A 22,775-nucleotide genomic window follows, 5' to 3' on the forward strand; every position below is an offset into this window, starting at 1 on the left:
GGAACGTGTTCCCCACGAGTAAGGGGGAACCACTGTGTTTCAAACCTTCCTGTTCCTCAGAGCTCCACCTCTACCTTTCCTTCCTTGCTTGTCTTCTTTACCCAGAAAACCAAAGTCCTCAGGTGCCTGTGCTGGTCCCCCCCTCCCCACTGGGTCCCTAAATGTATTTGAACTCAAGCCCACCTGCTCCACCTCCTGCAGGTAAAATGGAAGGTATCTCTCCTCCTGTCTGAAGCAAACACCACCTCTGTGCTTGGATCCCACCCCATACTATCTTAATGGGATGGCTCCCCTATTAATTAACAAGTCAGAAAACTAGAAGCAGGGGTGCCTGGGTGGCTCAGTCTAAGGTTAAGCGCTCAGGTTGTGATCTCAGGGTCGTGAGATTGAGCCCTGCATTAGGCTCCACACTGGGCATGGAGCCTGCTTAAAATTCTCTCTCTCCCTCTGCCCCTCCCCTTGAGTGCTCTCTCTCTCTTTCTAAAGAAAAAAGAAAAGAAAACTAGAAGCCAACCTGCCCTGCCACTGCTCTGCTCCTACCCCCTCCAGTCCACGTCCTGCTGGGTTTTACCCCCTCAGGGTGCCCCCTGTGTTCTCTTTCCTGCAGGCACTGCTCAGGGTCAGGGCTCATCATTCCGTGCCTGGGCCACTGTGGGGCCCTCCTGCCTGATGTCTGCCTTCACTCTGGCCATCCTTGGCACTGTCCTGTGCACAGTGGTCAGTGGTGTGTCTAACACTCGGACCTGGGCGTGTCCCCTGCCTCACACCCTGCACTGACCACCTGCCCCCTCCATCCGGCAGTCTCGGCTGCTGTAGTTTGGGGGGTAAGAGCAGTGTGGGAGGAATCTCCTGGTACCTCTCCTCCATGAACCCCATTGCCCAGCTCTCCAGATTCACCTGCTAGCTTTCCTGCATTTGACCTTATGTCCTTATGACACCAGCCTTCCACCTACATACCCCACTTCTTCCAAGAACACGCTTACTGCCCTGCTTTACCACACTGGCTACTTTCCAGGTCTTTCAAATCTCAGCTCAGGCATCATTGCCCCTGTGCCACCCAGCAAGTGATACCCCTCCTCTGGGCAATCCTAGCATCCTGCACAACCCAAGTGGTTTGTTGAACAGTCTGGTGGTCTGGCTGCCCACCCCCCCGCCGGGAGCTAGTTGGGGGTTATCTGACTGTGTAGGATGTGGAGCACATATCACCACTTGGGCCCCAGCTTTGGGTCACAGCAGCCAATTCTGCGGCAATGGGAAAGGTCCCCCTTCCTTCCTTTTTTTCCCCCTAAGTAGACTCCATGCCCAGCATGAAGCCCAACACGGGACTTGAACTCAGGACCCTGAGATCAAGACCTGAGGTGAGATCAAGAGCCGGATGCTCAGGGCACCTGGGTGGCTCAGTTGGTTAAGTGTTTGCCTTCGGCTCAGGTCATGATCTCAGGGTCCTGGGATGGAGCCCCACATCAGGCTCCCTGCTCAATGGGGAGCCTGCTTCTCCCTCTCCCTCTGCCTTCCCCCCTCCCCCACTCATGCTCTCACTCATGCACTCTCTCTCTTATATAAATAAATAAAATCTTAAAAAAAAGATCTGTCGGGGCGCCTGGGTGGCTCAGTCATTAAGCGTCTGCCTTCAGCTCAGGTCATGATCCCAGGGTCCTGGGATCGAGCCCCGCATCGGGCTCCCTGCTCCACGGGAAGCCTGCTTCTCCCTCTCCCACTCCCCCTGCTTGTGTTCCCTCTCTCTCTGTGTCTCTCTCTGTCAAATAAATAAAAATCTTAAAAAAAAAAAAAAAAGATCTGTCTATGGTTTACTTCCCCACTTCACTATAAGTGCTTTGAGAGCAAGGACGATGTCTTGTTCTTCACGTGACCTGTCACATACCTGGTGCAAGCTGAACTGAAAAGGAACTTGGCAGACCATGGACGGAGTTGAATGTTTTCTTGGTCATTGTAGCAGAACAGATGGGCGTTAAGACAGCTTATGAAATGTCATTAGGATAAGTGTAAATTCCTGGAGTGACATCCAGGAGTAACAGGCATGCAGGTGTTGGGTGGACAGCACCTCATGTGGAAAGAGGTGGCGGTGTTCGCTGCAGAAGCCTCCATGTGGGGTGGTCGGCATGGTGGGGCTGCAGGACGCTGCTGGGGTCTTGGCTCTGCTGAGCTTGTATCCCGGACCCTGGCCCTGTCGTCCCCATTCTCTCCTGTGTCTTCAGTAATTCCCTTATTTATTTATTTGAAAGAGAGAGAGAGTGCAGGGGGTCAGGGGCAGAGGGAGAGGGAGAAGCAGACTCCCCACTGAGCAGGGAGCCCCGTGCAGGACTCAATCCCAGGACCCTGGGATCATGACCTAAGCCGAAGGCAGACGCTTAACTGACTGAGCCACCCAGGCGCCCCTCCTTTTCCGCTCTTGAAAGAAGAGTTGATACTCACCGCCTTCCCCTCCTCACCATCCACACCTCACCATGTGAAAACCCTTTTCCCACCTTCCCTTCTGGGATGCCACTCTGTTTCTATTCTTCCTTCCTCTCCCGGTTAACTTAGCCTTACTGAAAAGATGGAGACCCTCCAACGCAAGTCTCTTCTGCATTGCTGGTTTTCTCCAACTTCGTTGGATACCCCCTTCTCTCCCCCTCCTCCTCGCCCCCCTGACTGTGGCTTACCTCACCCCTGTTCCCTTGAGCCCCATGACCCCACCCCTCCTCAGAGACCTCGAATAAACATCCCTCTCTCCTGCTACGAGCATGTGTAAGTCTTCCCCATCCTTAAACACCGCACTGCCTTCTGGAGATTTTTCCATCCTCTTAGGAACTCCCTGTGACTTCGCCACCAGCCTCTTCCAAAGAGCAGGCCACCTCCCTGCCTCCCCCTCGCCTCCTGTCACCTGTCACTCCGTGTCACACAGTCTGAATTACCCTGCTGCAGCTGCTCCCCACATGGCGCCAGAGACCTAGCCGGAGCCTTTCATGCCTTCCCTGCCTCTCTCCCGTCCTCGGGCACCTCCCTGCAGGATTCAGCCAACTCCTCCTCCTTGTAGGGTGGTCCAGGGTCCCCATCTTCCCCCCAACCGAATTCTGTGCTTTTTTGGGTCCCTGCAGGGGCTGCTCCTCCCATCCTAGATGCAGGCTTTCCCCAGCCTCTGTCCTTGGTCTTCTCTCTTCCCCGTTGTCTATAATAACCAAGGAGGTGGGGAGAGGATGCTGATGAGGCTTTGAAGTTGGAGAAGTTCTTTGTGTTGGCTTTTGCTGTTGTTTCAGTAAATGGCCTGAGGGATTCCTCAGGGCACAACAGAAAGGATTGGAAGGAGATCAACAAACCCCAGGTTGGTTTTGCTTTTCCTGGACTTGACGCAAACATTCTCTGTCTTCATGGTCTTCTGCTTGTCATCTCGACCTGTTGTGTCTCTCCTTGCTCTTGACCTCTGTAATGCTTCTCTTACCCATCAAATATAGCATTTTACCACGTACTGTAGCTTATGTACTTCCCCAGTCCACTCATGCTGTCTTAAGATCAGGAGTTGGCTTCCTTTACATCCCGGGGAGGATGTAATAGAGATTCTTGCTGATAGTGGGTACTGGTAAGAGCTTTTCCAGGAACATCAGCTAATGGGATGAGCCTGACTTTTTAGATCATTCTGATGTTGGCTCTGCCCTTGATCCTTGGTAGTTGCATGACCTTGGGTGTATGGCTTACCTTTTTTTTTCTTCTTAATGTTCTGCGTTGATTTTATTTTTTAAAAATTTTTAAATTTGTTTTCTTATTAAGTTTTTAATTTTAATTCCAGTGTAGTTAACATACAGTGTTTTTTCATTTGTTTGGTTTTGTTTGTTTGTGTTTTTTTTAGAGAGAGAGAGAGAGCACACGCATGCGCAAGTTGGGGGGGGGGGCAGAGGGAGAGGGAGAGAGAGAATCTTAAGCAGGTTCCACACCCAGAGTGGAGCCCAACACAGGGCTCGATCTGACAACCCTGAGATCATGACCTGAGCTGAAGTCAAGAGTCGGTTGCTTAACCGTCTGAGTCACCCAGGAGCCCGAACATAGTGTTATGTTAGTTTCAAATGTACAATATAGTGATTCAACAATTCTATACTTTGTGCCCATCCTGATAAGTGTACTCTTTAATCCCTTTCTCCTATTTCCCCCATCCCCTCACCCACTTCCCCTCTGGTAACCATCAGTGTGGTCTCTATAGTTAAGAGTCTGTTTCTTGGTCTTTCTCTCTCTCTCTCTCTCTCCTTTTTTCCTTCGCTCATTTGTTTTGTTTCTTAAATGCCACATGAGTGAAATCATATTTGTATTTGTCATTCTCTCACTGACTTACTTCACTTAGCATTATACTGTCTAGCTCTATCCATGTCATTGCAAATGGCAAGATTTCATTCCTGTTCATGGTTGAATACTATTCCATTTATCAATCTTCTTTATCCGTTCATCTATCGATAGACACTTGGGTTGCTTCCATAATTTGGCTATTGTAAATAATGCTGCTATAAATGTAGGGATGCATGTATCCCTTTGAATTAGTGTTTTTGTATTTTGGGGGGTAAATACCCACTAGTGGGATTGTTGGATAGTAGGGTAGTTTTATTTCTAAGTTTTTGAGGTACCTCCATACTGTTTTCCACAGTGGCTGCACCAGCTTGCATTCCCACCAGCAGTGCAAGAGGGTTCCTTTCTCTCCACATCCTCGCCAACACCTGTTGTTTCTTGTGTTGTTGATTTTAGCCATTTTAACAGCTGTGAAGTGATATCTGCTTTGCATTTCCCTGATGATGAGTGATGTTGAGCATCTTTCATGTCTCTGTTGGCCATCTGGATGTCTTCTTTGGGGAAATGTCTGTTCATGTTTTCTGCCCATTTTTTAATTGGAGGATTTATTTTTTGGGTATTGACATCACTTATGTTTCTTTTAAAAAATTTTTATTGATGTATAGTTGACACACAATGTCATGTTCATTTCAGGTGTACAAGATAGTGATTGGACAGTTCTACACATTACTCCATTCTCACCACAAATGCAGTCACCATCTGTCACCATATGTTATGACAGTGTTATTGACTATATTCCTTATGCTGTACTTTTTATCTCCATGACTTTATTTATTTTAAAACTGGAAGTTTTTACCTCTTAATCCCCTTTGCTTATTTCTCCCATCCCCCTATCCACCGCCCCTCTGGCAACCACCAGTTTGTTCTCTTTATTTAAGAGTCTGGTTTTGTTTGTTTTGTTTTGCTTTTTAGATACCACATATAAGTGCAATCATATGGTATTTGTCTTTCTCTGTTTGACTTATTTCACTTAGCACTATACCCTCTAAGTCCATCCATGTTGTTGCAAATGGCAAGATTTCATTCTTTTTATGGCTGAGTAACATTGCTTACCTTTCTAATCACAGTAATTGTGAGGATGAAATATGATAATAGATGCTCAGAAGATGCGGGTCCCCTCCCTTTCTCAGATGGGAAGGAGCTAGAAGTGGAGTGGGGTGGGCTCCAGCAGGCGAGGACACTAGGGCACCCAGTGAGACCAAAGCCAAGCATTTTGTGGGCTTCAGGATTTGGGGGGAAGCCATTTGCAAGACTGCCGTAGTTTGTCGTAACACAGGATCCTCCATGAATGATTTACAGTTTCAGCCCTGGGACTGGCCAGAGGCAGGAGATGCCAGAATGACCTACAGCAGCATGTGAGGACACGTGGGTAATGCTTGATGTGCTTCTGCCTGTAAATGACTAGCCAGTCACTAGAATATGACTGCACTTGGTATGGCCCCTTTGACCTTCACACTGTCCTGCCTTAGCTTACTTTCCTGCTCCCCCTTTTCTTTTTTTAAGTAGACTCCATACCCAGTGTGGAGCCCAGTGTGGGGTTTGAACTCACAACCATGATCACTCAACTGACTGAACTACCCAGGGCCCCTCCTGCTCCTTTTTATAGGGTTTCTCCCTGACCCCTTCCCTCCCTTGGCCCCCTCCCCTCCATGCATGAATACCAGTACCCCAACCCCACTGTTCTCTTTCTGACTTTTCTTCCCTCAGAGTTAGCTGCTGGGGTAGGACATTCTAGGCCCTCATCCCAAGGCTGGCAGCTCTTCAAATGGCATCACACAAAGTAGTACTGGAGCTGGGCAGGCATGTATCCCTCAGGAGAAGCCTTTGAAAATAAAGCCAGTGAGCAAATCCATTTGAAGTTATCAAGGGAGGTGGAGTTCATCCGTCCTTCCTTCCTTCCTTCCTTTTTCTTTCTTTCTTTCTTTTCTTTCTTTCTCTCCTTCTCTCTTCCTCTCTTCCCTCCTCTCTTTTTTTTCTTTTCAAGTAGGCTCCATACCCGCCTAGCATGGAGCCCAACATGGTACTTGAACTCATGACCCTGAGATCGAGACCTGAGCTGAAATCATGAGTCAAACACTTAACTGGCTGAGCCACAGGCGCCCCAGGATTTTATTTTTAAGTAATCTCTACACCCAACATGGGGCTCGAACTCACAACCCTGAGATCGAGTTGGATGCTGCTCTCACTGAGCCAGCCAGGTGCCCCTCTTTCTTTCTTTCATTCTCTCTCTCTCTCTCTCCCTCCCTCACTCCCTCCCTTCCTTCCTTCCTTTTTTTTTTTTTTGAGATTTTTCTGTTAGCATTTTTAGATCAACATCATTCTTTTTAACAACTGCATAATATTCCTCAGAATTAAAATACCCTAGTTTGTTTCCACTTTCTGCTGCTGTGGGAACATTTGCATTGGTTCTGCCTTCTCCTTAGGAATGATGTTTCCGGGAATGCCCTCCTTAGGAACGATGTTTCCGGGAACGTGGCCCATGGGGGCATTTCTCCAGGAGAGTTGCCCAGTGGCTAGAGGATACATGTATTTATGGATACTCGAAATTGTATTTGATCCTTCCAGATTGTCCGATTCAAAGACTAGACCACCACAGGGAAAATGTTTTCCTTTATGGTGCCATAATTTTATATTTTGCAGGAGAAGGACTTCTCATTGTTAAAGTTAGGAACAGATTTTTCTGTATTTTTTTTCTAAGCTTGTCATTTTGCTTTTTTGCTGTGGGCTCCCCCCACCCCTGCCCCTGCCCAGGTGAGACCTTATTCCATTGTGTCGATACCGCCTGAATTGTCTGCTTTGTTTTCAGACCTGCTGTTCTATCTCCCTGACCTGTATGTCTCCTTCCGTGCTACTGCTATCGTGTTTTGCATGTGTTTGTGCTTTTTTTTTTTTTTAAATTGTGGTAAAATAGATATAAGTAAACTCTGCCACTTTAGCCATTTTGAAGCGTGCAATCCAGGGGCATTAATTACACCTACACTATTGTGCAAGAATCACTGCTGTTTCCACCAGTCTCCATCAGCCCAAACAGAAACTCTGTACCCATTACACCCTCTAAGCCCCGCCCCCTGGTAACATGCAGTCTACTTTCCGTCCTTGTGAATTTCCATATTCTAGATATTTCATGTAAGTGGACCCAGCAACGTTGTCCTTTTGTGCCTGGCTTACTTCACTTAGCATAGTGTTTTCAAGATTCATCCACACTGAATCACGTATCAGAGCTTCATTTCCTTGTATAGCTGAATAATAGTCCGTCGTATGTACCATGTTTTGCTTGTCCACTCATCTGTCGGTGGACACTTGGGTTGGTTCCAGCTTTTGGCTATTGTGAATATTGTTGCTGTGAACATTGGCACTCAAGTACCTGACCGAGTCCCTGTTTTCAATCCTCTTGGGTATAAAAGGAGGGGTGGAACTCTGGCTCCTAAGGCAATTTATGTTTAACTTTTTGAGGGGCCACTAAACTCTTTTCCGCAGTGGCTCCAGAGGAGATACTACTCCATCTCCTTCACTGTTGCTAGAAAGAGCAGCCCCCAAGACCTGCTCTTACCCAAGTTTTGCATTCACACCCCGCCCCCCCAGCCATGTTCTCCCCTCTCCTGGAGCCCAGCAGAACCTGCCATGTGGAGAAAGTTGGCCTGGTTGGGTGGGTGGATGGACAGATGAATCACACACCCCTGGAAGATCGAGCTTTTCCCCGACTGTGTAATAGGACAGCAAGAAGCAGTGTGTTGCTGTGGAAAGAGCCTGCAGCCATATTTGGTGAACAGCCCTGACAAGAGACACAAGTTCTGTTTCTTAGATGAGCCCTTTGTTTCTCTCTGTCCCGTTCAGCTCATCTGCAAAAGATAATTGCACTCCTACCTCAGAGTTTTGGCGTATGAAATACAGATGCGAAAGCCCTTTGGTTGAGCCAAAGGCACCCACCCGCATTAGAAATTGCAATCCCCTGTGAGTCCCAGGACTCAGATTAGCGCCAGGTATGTGGGTGAAATGATTTCTTACATGCAGTCACTCCTACGTTCAGCCGCTAGTACTTGAGTGTCTGTCCCATGCCAGACACTATTCCGGAGGCCAGGATTCAACTGTGAACATGAGACAAAAAAGCCTCATCAATCATCATGGTCCAAGAACGAGTCCCAAGAGCCCTAACTCCCCATTGTTTTTGGCACTGACTCTAGACTTTTAAAAAATACACTAAGAAATGCTGGCGGAGACCTTGTATTTTAAGGCGGTGTCACCAGCTTTGAGGAGAAAAATGGATTTTAAAGTGAAGAATGAAGAATGGGCCAGGTACTTGCAAGTCAAACAGCTTGAAACTCCGTGAGGGGAACCATTTTGGGGGTTTCTGTGTGAAGGGAGGTGAGAGAAGATTCTAGATATATCCCCCCAACACTGGCGCCCCAATGGTCTCCATGCCTCTTCTTGTAGGAGCTCACAGGAGGGGAGACTGTCCCCAGGCTCTGTGCAACACCAGATCTAACTGGGAATGATATCGGGTGGCACCTTGGCCCCACTTGGTCCCCACTGGGAGAGAAAAGTCTGCTTATCCAGTGTGGTCACTGGGCCCTGCCTCCCAGGACCTCCAAGATGGCCCAAGAGCTCATGGTCACTGAGCACACATCCCATGCACTGAATATCAATCATCCCATTTAATCCTGTCCACAGCGCTTGGTCATCTCCGGAAGACAGGCTCAGAAAGGGTAAGGTCCTCATCTAGGTCACACAGCTATGCATGGTCAGGACAGAATCCTTGCTCTTACCAGGATGCTAGTGGAACCAGATCCTAGGGGCCAGGTAAAGAGAGGAACAGCAAGGTTGATAGGGTGGGAACTGACAAGAAACTCTATCAAATAAAATCTGTTAGACCCATAAGGACAGGTTTATTATTCACAGCATCAGGCTGTGAATACAAGCCCGCCCACATCACAGAGGGCCTGCTTCTTTACTCTGTCCACCAAGTCAAATGCTAATCTCATCCACAGACACCCCCAGAAATCACGGTTAGTCAGATCTCTGGGTATCCTGTGACCCAGTCAAGGTGAGACCTAGATTAGCCATCACATGAGCATAGGTGATTCCAGAGTCAACTAATAGTAGCGAGCACCTGCTGGGAGCCCCACTGTGGGCTTCCTGTTACATCAGTCCCTAAGCCCCCCAAGAGTGCTTATTGCCCTGTTTGCAGGAGGAGAAACTAAGTCACAGCATCCACATCTAAACAGAGGCAAAATCTCTTGGACACCCATCCTTGGCAGGCATCAGGCTGTGAATACAAGTCCCTCTGTTTGCCTCTTTCCCACCTCAGGCCTTCTGTGGCTTTTATCTCCATGCTCTATCCTACCCAGATACATATATATATATATACACACATACATATATGTATACATATATATATACACACATATATAGAGAGAGAGAGAGAGTGGGAAGGGGCAGAGGGAGAGGGAGAGAGAGAATCTTAAGCGGGTTCCACATTCAGCGTGGAGCAGGACATGGGCCTGGATCTCAGGACTCTGAGATCATGACCTGAGCCGAAATCAGGAGTCGGATACTTAACCGACTTGAGCCACCCAGGTGCCCCTGTCTCAGCATAATTCTATGTGATCATTATTATCGACAGTGACAATTAACATATGCGTGGCTCTTTCATAGAAATGATCGCTAACTCTCATGTAACACAGGGTATGCCAGGCAATCTTCTAAGTGTTTTATGTGCGTTGACTAGCCTTGTTTTGTAGATGCGGAAACTGAGGCACGGAGAGGTTGAGTGACTTGCCCTGGGCCACACCTGGCTGGGGTTCCAAGCCCGGAGTCTCATTTGACTTCCACAGTGACCTGCCCTAGGCCATCTAGCAAGAAAAAGCTGGAGGTTGAACTTGGATATTTTGATTGAAAAGCCTCTCCTCCATTAGACTCTCTACTCTGCCTTGGGAATCCTGGGAGACTTTTGCCACAAGGTGGGGGGTGTCCTTGAAGACCCTCCCACTCTCCCTCCCACCTGCTCACAGGTGCCCCCAGCTCCATCCTCCTATGTGAGTGGCTGCCTCCTGCCAAATGGTTTTTTTACAGAGCCCATGTCCTGGCTCTTACAAAGAAATGCATGGGATGAATAAGCATCTAAAAATAACTCAGGATCAATTTTTTTGGAGGGGGGGTGGAGGGCTGTGTTTTCCTTTCTCTTCCCTCCTCTCCCTCCCTCTGCCCCCAAGGCCCATAAATTGCTACTGGTTGACAGCTGAGCCAGGCTGGCTTCCTGTAAGGCTGTAATAACATGGAATTAGCCTGGCTGCCGCCCCCTCCAGCACGGAAAGGCCGGCCCGCGGTCACTATAGACATCTCTGGGTTGCTACCTCCTGCCCTGGTCTACGCCTCTGGGACAGGTCTTTGCTTATTAGGTAACTGGGCAGAGACAGATTCCTGGACTTGTCTTCCTGGGGAGGGGCAAGTGAGAGAGGCTGACAGCTTCTGGGCTGGCCCATTTGAGGGTGCCCAAAATTGCTGCCTCCAGGCAGGAGCTGCCGGGCAGGCAGGGGCAGAGCGCTCTGGCAGCCCGGGCCCCCTCAGTGGAGATTTGCAGGCCATCTGCTGACTCAGGGACTTGGTTGAGTGGCTCCCATCTGTCTGAGTGTCTTCAGTGGGCCCCCTCACCCCCGCTGGCTACCCACAGCCTGCCTGGAGATGCTTTAAAAATCTAGCAGATCTTTGCTGCCTGGGAACCCACCAGCTAAAAGCGGCATCCTAAGACCGGGCCACTATCTTGCAGGATGGATGTCAGTTCCGGGCGGTGTGCTAGGCATCACCGCGTTGCTCCGCTGTGCCTGGAGTGTCCCTCTTTCCCCTGTGATGTCAGATGTGCAGAGAGAGCCCACAAACACCGTGTTTAATGGCAGGTGGGGGGGGGATGGCAGCGGGAAGAGGGAAAAGAAATCCACGGTGGGGGGTGGGGGAAAGTGTTCAGAGGTTCTCGCTTATGCTGAGCCTTTGGCCAAGGAATGGAAAACTGCAGGTGGAAGCTCGGAAATTCCCAGTGTAGAAGTGCTAGGGGAAGAGCCCCACTTCCTTGTCTCCCGTAGTCTGAGGCTTCCGACAGGATGGGGCGGAGGTTCCTGATCGCTGGCTACTGCGGTGCAGATGGTCGCGGGTCCGCGCGTCAGCATCTCCTGGGGGAAGCTTTCAAATGCTGATGGTCTGCGGGCCAGTTACCTCCGGCATCCCTGGGGCAGGGCTGGCCCCCCAGGTGGTTGTGAGGTGCAGCAGGGGTGGAAAGCCTCCGCCCACAGTAACAAGCCCCCTGCTCTTCCACCCCCCCGCCTTGCTTCTGAACACCCGGTTTCTCGAATGCAGAGGTGGGCACCGTCGTGCCTGGCACTGTCCTCCAAAACAGGGGCCCCGGTAAATTCTAGTGAGGGCTGTGCTGTGGATGAGGAAGGGGATGATCCAGGCCGCACCGCAAAGGCTAGGAGCATTCAGAAAGTGCTTTTCATGACTTCATTAAGAAGCAGCCCTTATAAATATTGAAAGGATTCGGTTTGAAAATTGTACTTCAGGTCCAAAAGGAATTAGCAAAAGTTCCACTCAGCCCACCACCAGCAAAATGGCCCCTCCTCTGCGAGCCCCACTGCCTTCACCTGGGCCTGCCCTGAGCTGGGGTCTTGACCATGAGACCCAGCCAGCCTCCCAAATGGCCTTCTTGGCTCTCTTGACTCACACACGGGTGACTCCTGAATTGGTGCCTCTGGGCCCCGCTGCTCACGCCACAGGATGTTCTTCGCCCTCCCTCCCCACATGGCCAACCAGCAACGCAGACTGACGACCACCGGTGTCCCCCACCGCCCTAGACGACAGGATCCTCGTCCTGATTCCTCTTAACAGCACCCCTCCCTCCCAGTGTCCAGGGTCAGATCTTCCTCCGCCCTTCCATCATCCCTTCATCCCTCATATCTCTGCTGTTCCCTTCCTGAAGCCATGGCCACCATCTTGGCTCCCGTCTGCCCTGCTCCCCGCTGTAGCCCCTGACCACCTGCAGCTTCCAGCCTGGCTCCTCTCCGGCTGGGCATGAGAGAATCCGCAGGGACTGCAGGAGCCATCACCCTGCCCAGCCTCTGCTGCTGGACTCCCCTGGACCCACACCAGATCCTCACCCTGAGCTCACTCAGTCCTGCTTTACCTCCTGAGTCCATGCTTGGCTCTAAGTACACGGCGGCTGTCTGCCCTTCTGTCTGCCTTTCTGTGTTCTAGCTGGAACTCCCTCTCCCTCCCCGTGTATCTGCTCAGGGAGATGGCCCCACTTCAGATGGATCCAGAACACAGTTGGCTTGGTCACCCTGCCACATGTGGTCACCCTCCTGTCCTGTCTTCCTGCATGTGCCGTGCCTGATCATCCCCAGCCTCCAGGCTCCCTTCATGGCTCTGTCCACACACCGCCCTCCTGGGACACCTCCCTGGCCTGTGGAAGTGCTTGTCCACCAGGCAGCAGGGGCCCGTAGCAGCTTGGCACTGCCCGGCCCGTCTTGTCCCCCTGAATTGTCTGAGAACTCTGGGCACCCTTCTGGTTTTGTCAGTTTGAAACGGCTGTCTGCCCACTGGCCCGCCCTTGACGTGTACCCATTCCTCTGGAGAGAAGCACCTTCCTGGGAGGGCTGAGGCTGTGCAGCAGCTGGAGTCCTAAAGGGAGCCACTGGGAGGCAGGACTAGAAAGAGAATTCTAGATTTTGGGCCCGTGGGTGATAAAACCGGGACTAAGCCACATGGGTTTATGCACACTTTGTGTCAGAGTGAAAGGGGGCACCCTGGACCTCTGACTCTTCTTCCTAGGAGAACCCTGGTCCTTTCCCTGCCTGCCCAGGAGGGTACATTTCCAGGCACCTTCTGTGGTGGGCGGCACTCCCAAGCTTCTGAGTGTGTCCCTTGGTCCTGGAGGGGGCCTGATGATTGCAGAGCACTTGACCTCTCCCCGTGCTAAGTAACATTCATGCCTCATCTCATTACTCATTTATGCTGCAGGTCCCCTGGGGCATCCCCAGCTGATGCCCAGAGAGTGTCCTGGGGGAGACACGTCCCAACCAATGGAGGGGCTCCTGTGGCCTTACTCCTGGAAGGCTGATGGACTGTCCTGATGGACTGTGGACTATGATCTGAGTTTTTGCCATGCCCAAGTTCACCTTGGAAAGGTGGGCTGTGGATATGGAGGGTGGGGGGGAGTGAAGAGTCAGTGGTAGATGACCTGCAGTGGTCACGTCCATGGGACCTTGGGAAGTCACCAGCCTCTCTGTAGCTCAGCATCCATGTCGGGGAGAAATAGACAGGACCTCACAGGCAGAGCATCTGGTCTGGTGCCTGGCACGCTGCAGGTGAGTTCCCTGTGTTGGGCAGAGCACTACACAGATGTTTATGAGGTTTAATGCAGGCTCAACACCACACTCGTTGAGTCCTACTTCAGTTAACTAAGTCTTTATTGAGTGGCTGCTCAGAGGCCAGGCCCTTGCAGGGATTTGGTGGCACCGTGCCTACTCAGCGCTCCCAATGGGAATTTATGGAGCTTACCACCCATGCTCCCATTTGGGCCACCTTGTGAAAATCAACACAAGGGGTTCCTGGAAAATGCATTTTGTACACTGATCGCAAATAGCTAGGATTCTGTATAAAATTAGAGGTATGCTCTGAGTTGTCAAGATGGAGACTTACTGGTGGTTCCACGTGAAAGGTTTGGGCAGGAACATGTTGAAAGGGAAGATGAACCTGTTTGTAACCTTCAGCATCCCTGGAGGAGGTGGGGATTTGAGGCTCTGCATGGCCATTCAATCTCTTTTCCAGCACTTTCTTGAACCCACGGGTCCCCACCTGCATTCTCTCCTGGTCTTTGACATCGCCTCATCCCCCTGTGGCTCTGGGATTTTCCCAGTCATGCCCTCAAATCTCATTCATTGCTTATACCTCCCCGCCTAAGTTTCAATCATGTCGCTTCTACCTGGTGCCTTACAGTCAATATTTATTTGAACTGTAGTTTCAGAAATTGGGATATCTGGGACAATGCCAGGTGTCTCTAATACATAGGCCTGTTCTGTGTGTTGATGATGAAAACCATCCAGGGGAAATGTTGAAACGACTTTAAGGAGTCATTTCTGAGAGCACCCCGCCCCCGCCCCCGGCATACCCACAGCAGAGACCCCTGGAACGCAGTAGCACGCAGGTGCAGGGAGGGGGATGGGGACCGGGGGCCAAGAGGCAGCAGGCATGCCCCTCATTTGAATGACCGGTGCCCAGTGCTCGGCTCTGGGATTTTATGCAAGTCACTTCAGAGAAGGCAGGGGAATTCGCTGTACTCACAACTGGTTCACAAGGCTTTAGGATGAAGAAAAGCCTGTAAATAAACATACATACTAATAATTACATAGTTTAAACTGCCTGCCAACCCTGGTAAGGGCAGGTATCCCACAGGCAGGGCAGTGCCAGGTGTTGGGGGTACCCAGGGGAGGGGCTACTTGTGGAATACACTGCCCACCTTCAACCCTGGCTCTCCTGCCTATTAGCTGTGGCACCCTGGGGAAGTCACCTGACCTCTCTGGGCCTCCCTCTCTTAAATTGTAAAATACGGACAATAATAGGAACACTTAGTATCCAGGGTTGTTTGGGGACTAAAGAAATAGTACTTATAAAGTGCTCGTCGTCATGCCTGGCACGTTAAGAACTCAGTAATGTTCTCGGCGGTTATTTTTATTCATGGCATAACACACGTGCCTCCCCCCCACCCCCCCACCCCCCCGCATCACCCACCTGCCCACTTGCTACGTGATGCTCTACCTTCACATATTGAGATACACTCTAGGCCCAGGAACGCTTGTGTTTCTTGAGGGTTTTTTTCTTTTTCGAGTTGTAAGTGTGGTCATATCCCCCCAAAGAGAGGCAGTGGAAGGTTTTTCCCACTGGAGTCAGGGTGACGCATTGAAAAGGCCACATTCTGCTCAAGGAGAGCTGGGTGGGAGCACTGGATGTCGAGCCACCAGGCCGGAAGGCCGGCTGGGTCACCCGCTCGGACCAAGACTCATTTTGCTGCAGCTTCCCATGGGAAGAGTAGGAACCACTCAGCAGCGGCTGAGGCTCGTGTTCTCTGCTGCTCAGCTGGGGTAGCTCAGTGGCTGTAGTTCCTGGAAACCTATTTATTTACTGTCACTTTAATCAGGATGACTACTGATACCCTTGGCTTTTTATCCTTTTTTCTTTTGACTCCAGCGTTAAAAAAAAAAAAAAAAAAATCATCTAGAACTTTTTAAGAACTAGCCACCAAGTAAACGGAGGAAATGACTGTTTGGGGATGAGCCGGGGCTGGCCTCCCACTGCCCTGTGGGCCTTCTGTGCATCAGTTTGCTTAATCTCACACCAATCCTGGAAGGTATCTATAAGCCCTACTTTTCAGGTACGAAAACTAACATTCAGAGAGGTTAAGTTAATTGCCCATATCCAGAAAGTAGTGGAGCCAGAATTCAACCTCAGGCCTGTCTGACTCTAAAGCCTACTCTTCCTTCCGTAATATCCACTGTTAGCAAATAATAGTATTTCAGGACATCCCCCTTATAAAATACTAAAACACTGTAGGCAAAGCTAATGAAACCTTGGACTTCTCCTCCCCATCTCAATGCCTTCCTCATGTATCAGTGGCACACTCTTTCGTCTGCAACACCTCACCTGCAAAACAGGTCTTGTCTTAAAACTTGTTCTCTCTGCCTTACCTTAAAACCATAAGGATTCGTCGAGAGAATGGACAAAAAGGCATTCTCTGAACCTCACAGCCCTCTGCAGTTGCTTAGTCAGTGGTAGCACACTAACATACATTCTATAAGGCTCTTTTGGAGGGAAGATTGGTTGAAACCTCATTACTGGAATTAACGTACTCTGTAAGGTCCAGCCCTGGGCTCGGCAGCCCCGCCCATCAGTGTGGTACGGATTTGTAGGGCTAGGCTGCAGAACCGAGGCTCACCGGTAGGTGTCACCCTCTACCAAGACTCATCCACTGCACCTTTCCATGGGCCTCCTGGGGCCATTCCGTACTTTTTAGTTGTTTAAGGTGAAGCGGTGATGTGGGTATGAAATTCTGGCTGAGAGGCCGGGCAGGATGTAAGGCCAGTAAGGCCCAGCCTCTGCCTGAGGGAGCTCACACGTGAGCAGGGAGAGCCCAGGGCACAGACCATCCCATCCCAGGATGATTCAGGCTATACACAGGGGCTGTCAGTTGTAGGAAGGGACTCCAGTGACCAGCTATGTCTGGATGGCTCAGGGATGGCTTCATAAAGAAGGTGACATCTGTTGATGGGTCAGGACCTAACTGATGGGGTGGAGGGAGGAGGATGGGAGAATACGGACTAGAGTGGAGATAGAGCCAGACCAGTAGGGACCTTGAGTGCCAAATGACCTATGGAAAGATATGTTTGTTGTTGTTGTTGTTTTTCCCCATTTGGGGTGGGTCAGTGAGGAGCTGAGATTAGATGTGTGGAAGATGAATCATATGGGAAGAGACTGGAGGCAGGGAGGCCAGTTAGGAGGCTGTTGTTGAGAGTCTTGGCCAGCACAGGAGCGGTCAAGTATTGAAAGGGAAGACACAGATTGGAAGCTATTTGCAAGAAAGAACTGCATGGATGTGAAATCTGAATAGATGGGTTGGGAGTGGGAGGTTGTCAATGGAAGAATAAGGCTGACTTCAAAGTTTCTAGCTTACACAACTAAGTGGAGGCAGAACCACAGATGAGACAGAAGATGTGAAAACAGAGAAAAGAAGAATATATCTTTAGATTCCTTGGGTTTGAGATGCTTGGGAGACTGAGACCCCCTCCCACCTCCCACCCTTTCTCCCTGGGGTAGAGATGCTGGGTAGGCAGCTGGATGCAGTGGCCTGGGAGCTGGTGAACAAAGGATAGAGTAGCAGCTGAGGGCCATGGCATTCTTACTTCTGAGCAGAGAGCTCTATGCGGGGCTCGATCCCAGGACCCTGAGATCATAACCCGAGCCGAAGGCAGATGCTTAACCGACTGAGCCACCCAGGTGCCCCTCTCTTTCTGTCCAATTTACTAAAAAGAGGATCCGCCAGCCTGAGCCAGTGGCCCATAGCCCCACGGGATGCCTTGTGGCACAACCACTTTGGAAGGGGGAACCCCCAGGCAGGCCCTTCCTTCTCAGCTCTTCTCCAAGTCTGAACCTGTCTGCCCGAGAGAAGTGGTAGGAAAGGCAGGCACCCAAAGGTGTTTGTGTGCTGGGTGGGCCTGGCAGGGTGTTGGGTTAGCCAAGGCAGAGAAGCTCAACTTCTTTAAAGACGCTGTTTGCTCCTTCCCTGTGTGTGTGTGCACATGTGCATTTGTGCATATACGTGCTTGCATGTGGGTACTTATTTGCCAGCCCCCCCCCCCCCAGTGGAGCAGGAGAGCCCACCTGCTTCCTGGCTGGCCTCTGCCATCACGTGGGCAGCTCCCCAGCCAGGAAGTCCACAGAGAAGGCAGCCCTGAGGCAGCCATGACACCAGCCCTCACTGACCTTTGGGCAGCATATTAGTTTTCCTGTCTTTGCTGTAACAAATGATCATAAACTCGGTGGCTAAAACAACAGAAACTTATTTTCTCCCAGTCCTGGAGGCCAGAAGTAATTCCTTGGCCAAAATCCAAGTGTTGACAGGCCCATACTCCTTCTAGAGGCTCTCGGGGAAAATCTGCTCCTTGCTTGTGGCCGTCTCACTCTGGTCTCTGGTACCTTGCCTTCCCCCTTCTGTGTGTCAGATCGTCCTGTTATAAGGATACACGTGATTGCATCTGGGGTCCACCCAGATAATCCAAGATCATCTTCCCATCTCAGAATCCTAAACTTAATCATATGCGAGTAGTCTTTGCTACATACGGTAGTATTTATAGGCTCCCAGGATTAGGACCTTTTATCTCTGGGGGCCATCATTCAGCCGACTGCAGGTGAAGTTTGAGAAATCTCTTTCATTTGACCCTACTGCCCATGTGCAGTATGAGGCAGATGTCCTGATCCCCATTTTAATGAGAAAATGGGCTTTGCCAGCTAGGGTGCCACGATCTACCAGGAGACCTTGATCTGTTGATCAACCCCATGCCTAACGGTTCATAATATTTTTAAACATATGAAATCTTATTTATTTATTTATTTGACAGAGAGAGAGACACAGCGAAAGAGGGAACACAAGCAGGGGGAATGGGAAAGGGAGAAGCAGGCTTCCCGCGGAGCAGGGAGCCCGATGCGGGGCTTGATCCCAGGACCCCGGGAGCATGACCTGAGCCGAAGGCAGACGCTTAACGACTGAGCCACCCAGGCACCCCTAAATCTTATTTATTTGTTTATAAGAAAGACGATCTTTGTACATTTAATCAGGCAGCAAATAACCCCAAACTCATTTCTGCATTGGGTGATTCCTGCTAATTCACGCGGCCCTCATTTACCTCGGGGGACACTGTTGGCTGATGAGGATGTGGTGGCATGTTTCCTTCCTGCCTCTTGGGGACACGAGTCAGTAGAAGGGACTGTGGGAGCCCATCACACTGGAGCAGACTAGGGCTGCCTCCTGAGTTCCCTGGGGTGGGGCACAGTGCCACAAGAGCTGCGCTTGCCAGGGGCAACACTCAGGATTAGACAGACAGACAGACCCGGGCCCAGAGATCCCTCAGCTGAAGCTGAGGGCCCCTTAACTGAGCTCCAGAGCTGGGAAATGAAAATAACCACCACAGTGAAAACCCCATACATTCCTGTCCTTCTATTTTTGTCTTTTATATCATGCTGTTCTCACATCCCCCTAGGAGGCAGGCAGAGAAACATTCTCTATTTCATAGACTGAGAACTAAGATTTGAAGGGGAGGGGGCCGTCCTAGTCAGCCCAGCAGGCCCTGGGGCCGGATGGTGGCTTACTAGGCTAGCATTGTCTTACTGGCCCCTTAGTGTGGGGCCAGAGGGCCAGGGCTGTGGATGGGTCCCATCACCTGTTCATTGGAAAGGGTTTTAGAAGCGGGGTGCTCCGTGGTAGCCTGGGAAGCTCTTTTTGGCTTGGGCTGCACTGTCCTTATTAAGGATTCTCCAGACCCACAGTCCCTGCCAGGTGTGTGACCTGGGGCAAATCACTCCCCTGCTCTGGGCCTCAGTTTCCTCACCTGGGTAAAGCAGGGTCTGTGTTAGTGGCCTCAGGTCCCTGCTGACTTGGCTTGTGCCCCAAACCTCCTCGCTCATCAGAGGATTTGAGGCAGCTCTCTGTTGAAACCATAGGCTTGGATGTCCAGGCTTTTTCTGGAGATCGTGCCCCCAAAAGAGCATTTGCCCAGAGCCCTTTTCTGCCACCAGCTTTGTCTCCGGCAGAGAGGAGTGTCTGCCTCCCATTTCTCTAAGGGCACATAAGGCATTGAGTAAGGAGTGGAAGGTTCGGGGATTCTGGCTGGAGATGCTAGGCGCTCAGGGCAGACAGCATCGAGGAGCTTATTTCCCTCGCTCCCGGAAGGGCTGGCTCTGGCTCACTTGCGCGGGGCACAGAGCCTTCCGGGGATACCTGTTCTACTTCCTTCTGTGCGCCCATCTGTTTGCAGACCCCAGACTCATCTGGGCGTCCCCTCCGGATTAGCCGCAGGAGGGAAACAACTGGCTCTGAATTCCGCCTTTGTGCAGGGAAGCCAAGCGGGGAGGGGCCGAGCGGACCCCCTGCCCCCACTGGAATGTCGGCTCGCTGCGCCCCCATCTCGCTCCTTTTCAGCCGCCTCCCCCGCTCACTTCCTGAGTCCCACCGATCCCACCACCAAACCGAGCACACGCGCGCGTACACCCAAACACACTCACACTCAAACACACGCTTCCTGGCGGGCCCGGCGGCCTCGCTCCCCGCTCGTCGATCCCGGCCGCCGGGGCTCCGGGAGAAGCGACCTTTTGTTATTCAAATCACACCCTCACTGCGCGCCCGGGCCGCAGGCTCCGGCGGCCCCGAGGATCCGTCTGCTGCCCGCACCACCCTCCCCCGCGTCCCCGAGACCCCTACCGCGGCGCCTCCAGCTGATCGCGGGACTCCCCAGCCCCCGGGGGCTCCGCCGCGCGGTCCGCCCGCGGAGCCGCGCCTCCCCCGCCCCCGGTGCGCGCTGCGGCTCCGCGCTCGGCCCCCTCCCCCTCCCCGCCTCCCCTCCCCCTTCCTTTCCTTTCTCCGGTCCAGCCTCGGTCCTGCCGCCGCCGCCGCCGCCTTCCCCGGTCCGCGGGGGCCCTGCCGGCCGCCCTCCCCGCAGCATGGCATCATCGGGGCGGAATTAGCCGGGAGCAGCATTTGGGGGAAGCGGGATCTCAAGGGGTGGGGGGTGCCCTGCAGCCTCGGTCATGGATGTGAGCAAGATGGTAAGTGAAGAGCAGGGGCTCTGCCCTGGAGCCTCCTCTGGTCCCGGTCCTCCCCCTCACCTCTTCCCTCTCTCCCTCCCAGTCGGCTTGATCCATTGAAAGTTTCTGGATTGCTGATCCTGCTCGTCGGCCCCAACTCCAGGCGTGCTGGAGGAGGGAGCCCGGCCAGGATTGTGGAGGCGGCTGGCGGACAGGGATGGGGCTCCGGGTTTCCCGCCGCGCTGCCACCAGGGCTGCCCGGGAGAGCTCACTAGACCTCAGGGAGAGGGCTCTTGAGCTCTCCTCTCAAACTGGGAAATCAGCCTGGTAGAGGGAGGGCCAGGCTGCGGGAAGGGGGCTTGTCCTATCCACTCTAGGGCTCCCTGCTTGCATACCTATTTAAGATTTATGGGAAGATTTTTGGACTGAGCCAGTGGGCAGGGCGGGGGCACAGGTGGGTAACCTGGAAGGGCAGTGGGGAGGAGCTAGGACTTCAACCGTCTTAGAAGGTAAGGGGGCAGGAATGGAATCCTTGGCATAGATGGGGGCTATTCTAGATTTACCACTTGTAAACTCCAGCTGCTTTGGCCTGAGAACAAGCAAACACCTTTGCTTCTTAAGCTTCGGACTCCCTGGAGGGGCTGATTCTTCCGTCAGGGCAGCCCTGCACCCCCCAGGAACACAGTAGGAGCTGAATACATTGTTCATTGATTGATTGGGGAACAGCCCTCAGGAGGTAACAGGATGTGATTTGGGGGTCTCTGAGCACGTGGGACAGGTGTTCCTAGAGGTCCCAAGTAGCTCCCCCTCTGAATGGAGATTTAAGGGTGTCTGTGACATCAGTTGGTAGTCAGGTAGCCTGACCCTGGCTTTAGACCAGAGTGCCCCCCCACCCCCTGCAACCCCCAGACTTACAACATTTGAGGGCCTGTGTGTCAGGCCGGAGAGGTATCTTGTGATGGTCTGTGCTGGGTTGACGTGTGTCTTTGTGTCTGGGGAAAAAAGAGGTCTGGGTCTGCCTCTTCCTTAGGGAAGAGAAGGTACTGGAATTTCAGGTCATCTTGTACAGAATTAAGCTAGTTTCCCCCAGAAAGTGCATTTTGAAGTTACCATCTCTATGGAGAAGGCAGGTGAACTCCTCGACCTGCCAGGCCTTTGGCAATCTGTCTTGGGTAGGGGATAGTGGGATGGGGAGCAGAGGATAGGTGAGAGTCGTCCCTTCTGTGGCAGGAAACCAGTCCCATTCTGAGCGCTGCCAAGTAGCTGGGAGCTGGATGCGGGGTCTCACTGGCTTCCATCTTCATATGAGGACACATACCCATCCATGGTTGGGCAGTGCTGAGAGGCTGGACCACCATTCCCTATGTGCGTACCATGAAAGCCTACTTTCTTTGGGCAACTATTAGAACTACCCTTCACAAAAAATCCTGGTTGCAGCTGTAAGGGTGGGGAGGTGGAAAATTGAGTAGCAGCCAGGTTCTTTTTGGGAGATATCTTAGCAGGACCAGAGTCACCTGCCCTGCATGGTGGACCTGAAGCTCTAATCCAATGGCCACTAAACCACATCACCCCCAGCTTCCTTCTGGCCCTGAGCTGAGATTCCTTCCAAAGCCTGGCTTATGAGGACTAGCTTACAGAGTTCAGGGACCTGTGTCTTTAGAGGTTTGGGTCCCCTCTGACTCTACCACCTCTGTCCATCCATCTGCTCATTAACTCAGCATTATTTATTTAATACCTTTCATTTCTATAGCAAGTGCTGTGTGAGGGACACAGAAACATAACTTATGACCTCCCTGCTCCTCAGGGCCTTTAGCATCTGGGTAGAGGGGTCCAGAGACAGGCAGGCCAAAGCAACAGTTAGCTATCAAGGCAGGCCCTGACCAGAAGGCCACAGCTCCAAGGGCCGTAGGGGTCTGCCAAGGAACTGGATGGCAGAGTTCAGATGGAGGACAAAGCCTGAGGCCGGCTCTTCAAGGCTGGGTGGGGTTGGCTCTGCTGAGAGCAGTGAGGGGCATTGTCTGTTGGAAGAGGTATAGGAAGAGGAATGGGCAAGGCCATCGGGTGAGGCTGGGGACGTTTGGCTGGGGCAGGTTTAGATCAGGAAATGTTGAGAT

General features: G+C 51.8%; 1 protein-coding gene across 4 annotated transcripts in view; it reads left to right on the forward strand.

Annotated features, from left to right (window-relative positions):
* HIP1 (huntingtin interacting protein 1) overlaps window positions 1–22,775 on the forward strand; it is a 147,867-nt gene that overhangs the window by 45,657 nt on the left and 79,435 nt on the right. The window contains exon 1 of one of the 4 annotated variants that reach the window (XM_081819489.1): window positions 20,517–20,682. The exons of the other annotated variants lie outside the window; for them this stretch is intronic. Coding sequence (XP_081675615.1) covers window positions 20,665–20,682 — 18 coding nt within the window. The 5' untranslated portion in view covers window positions 20,517–20,664. Of the gene's footprint in view, window positions 1–20,516; window positions 20,683–22,775 lie in introns of those variants that run through there. 4 annotated transcript variants of the gene reach the window in all.

This window comes from Leptonychotes weddellii, chromosome 5 (genome assembly GCF_054177405.1).
Source record: "Leptonychotes weddellii isolate Sample4059 chromosome 5, ASM5417740v2, whole genome shotgun sequence".
Lineage (NCBI taxonomy): Eukaryota > Metazoa > Chordata > Mammalia > Carnivora > Phocidae > Leptonychotes > Leptonychotes weddellii.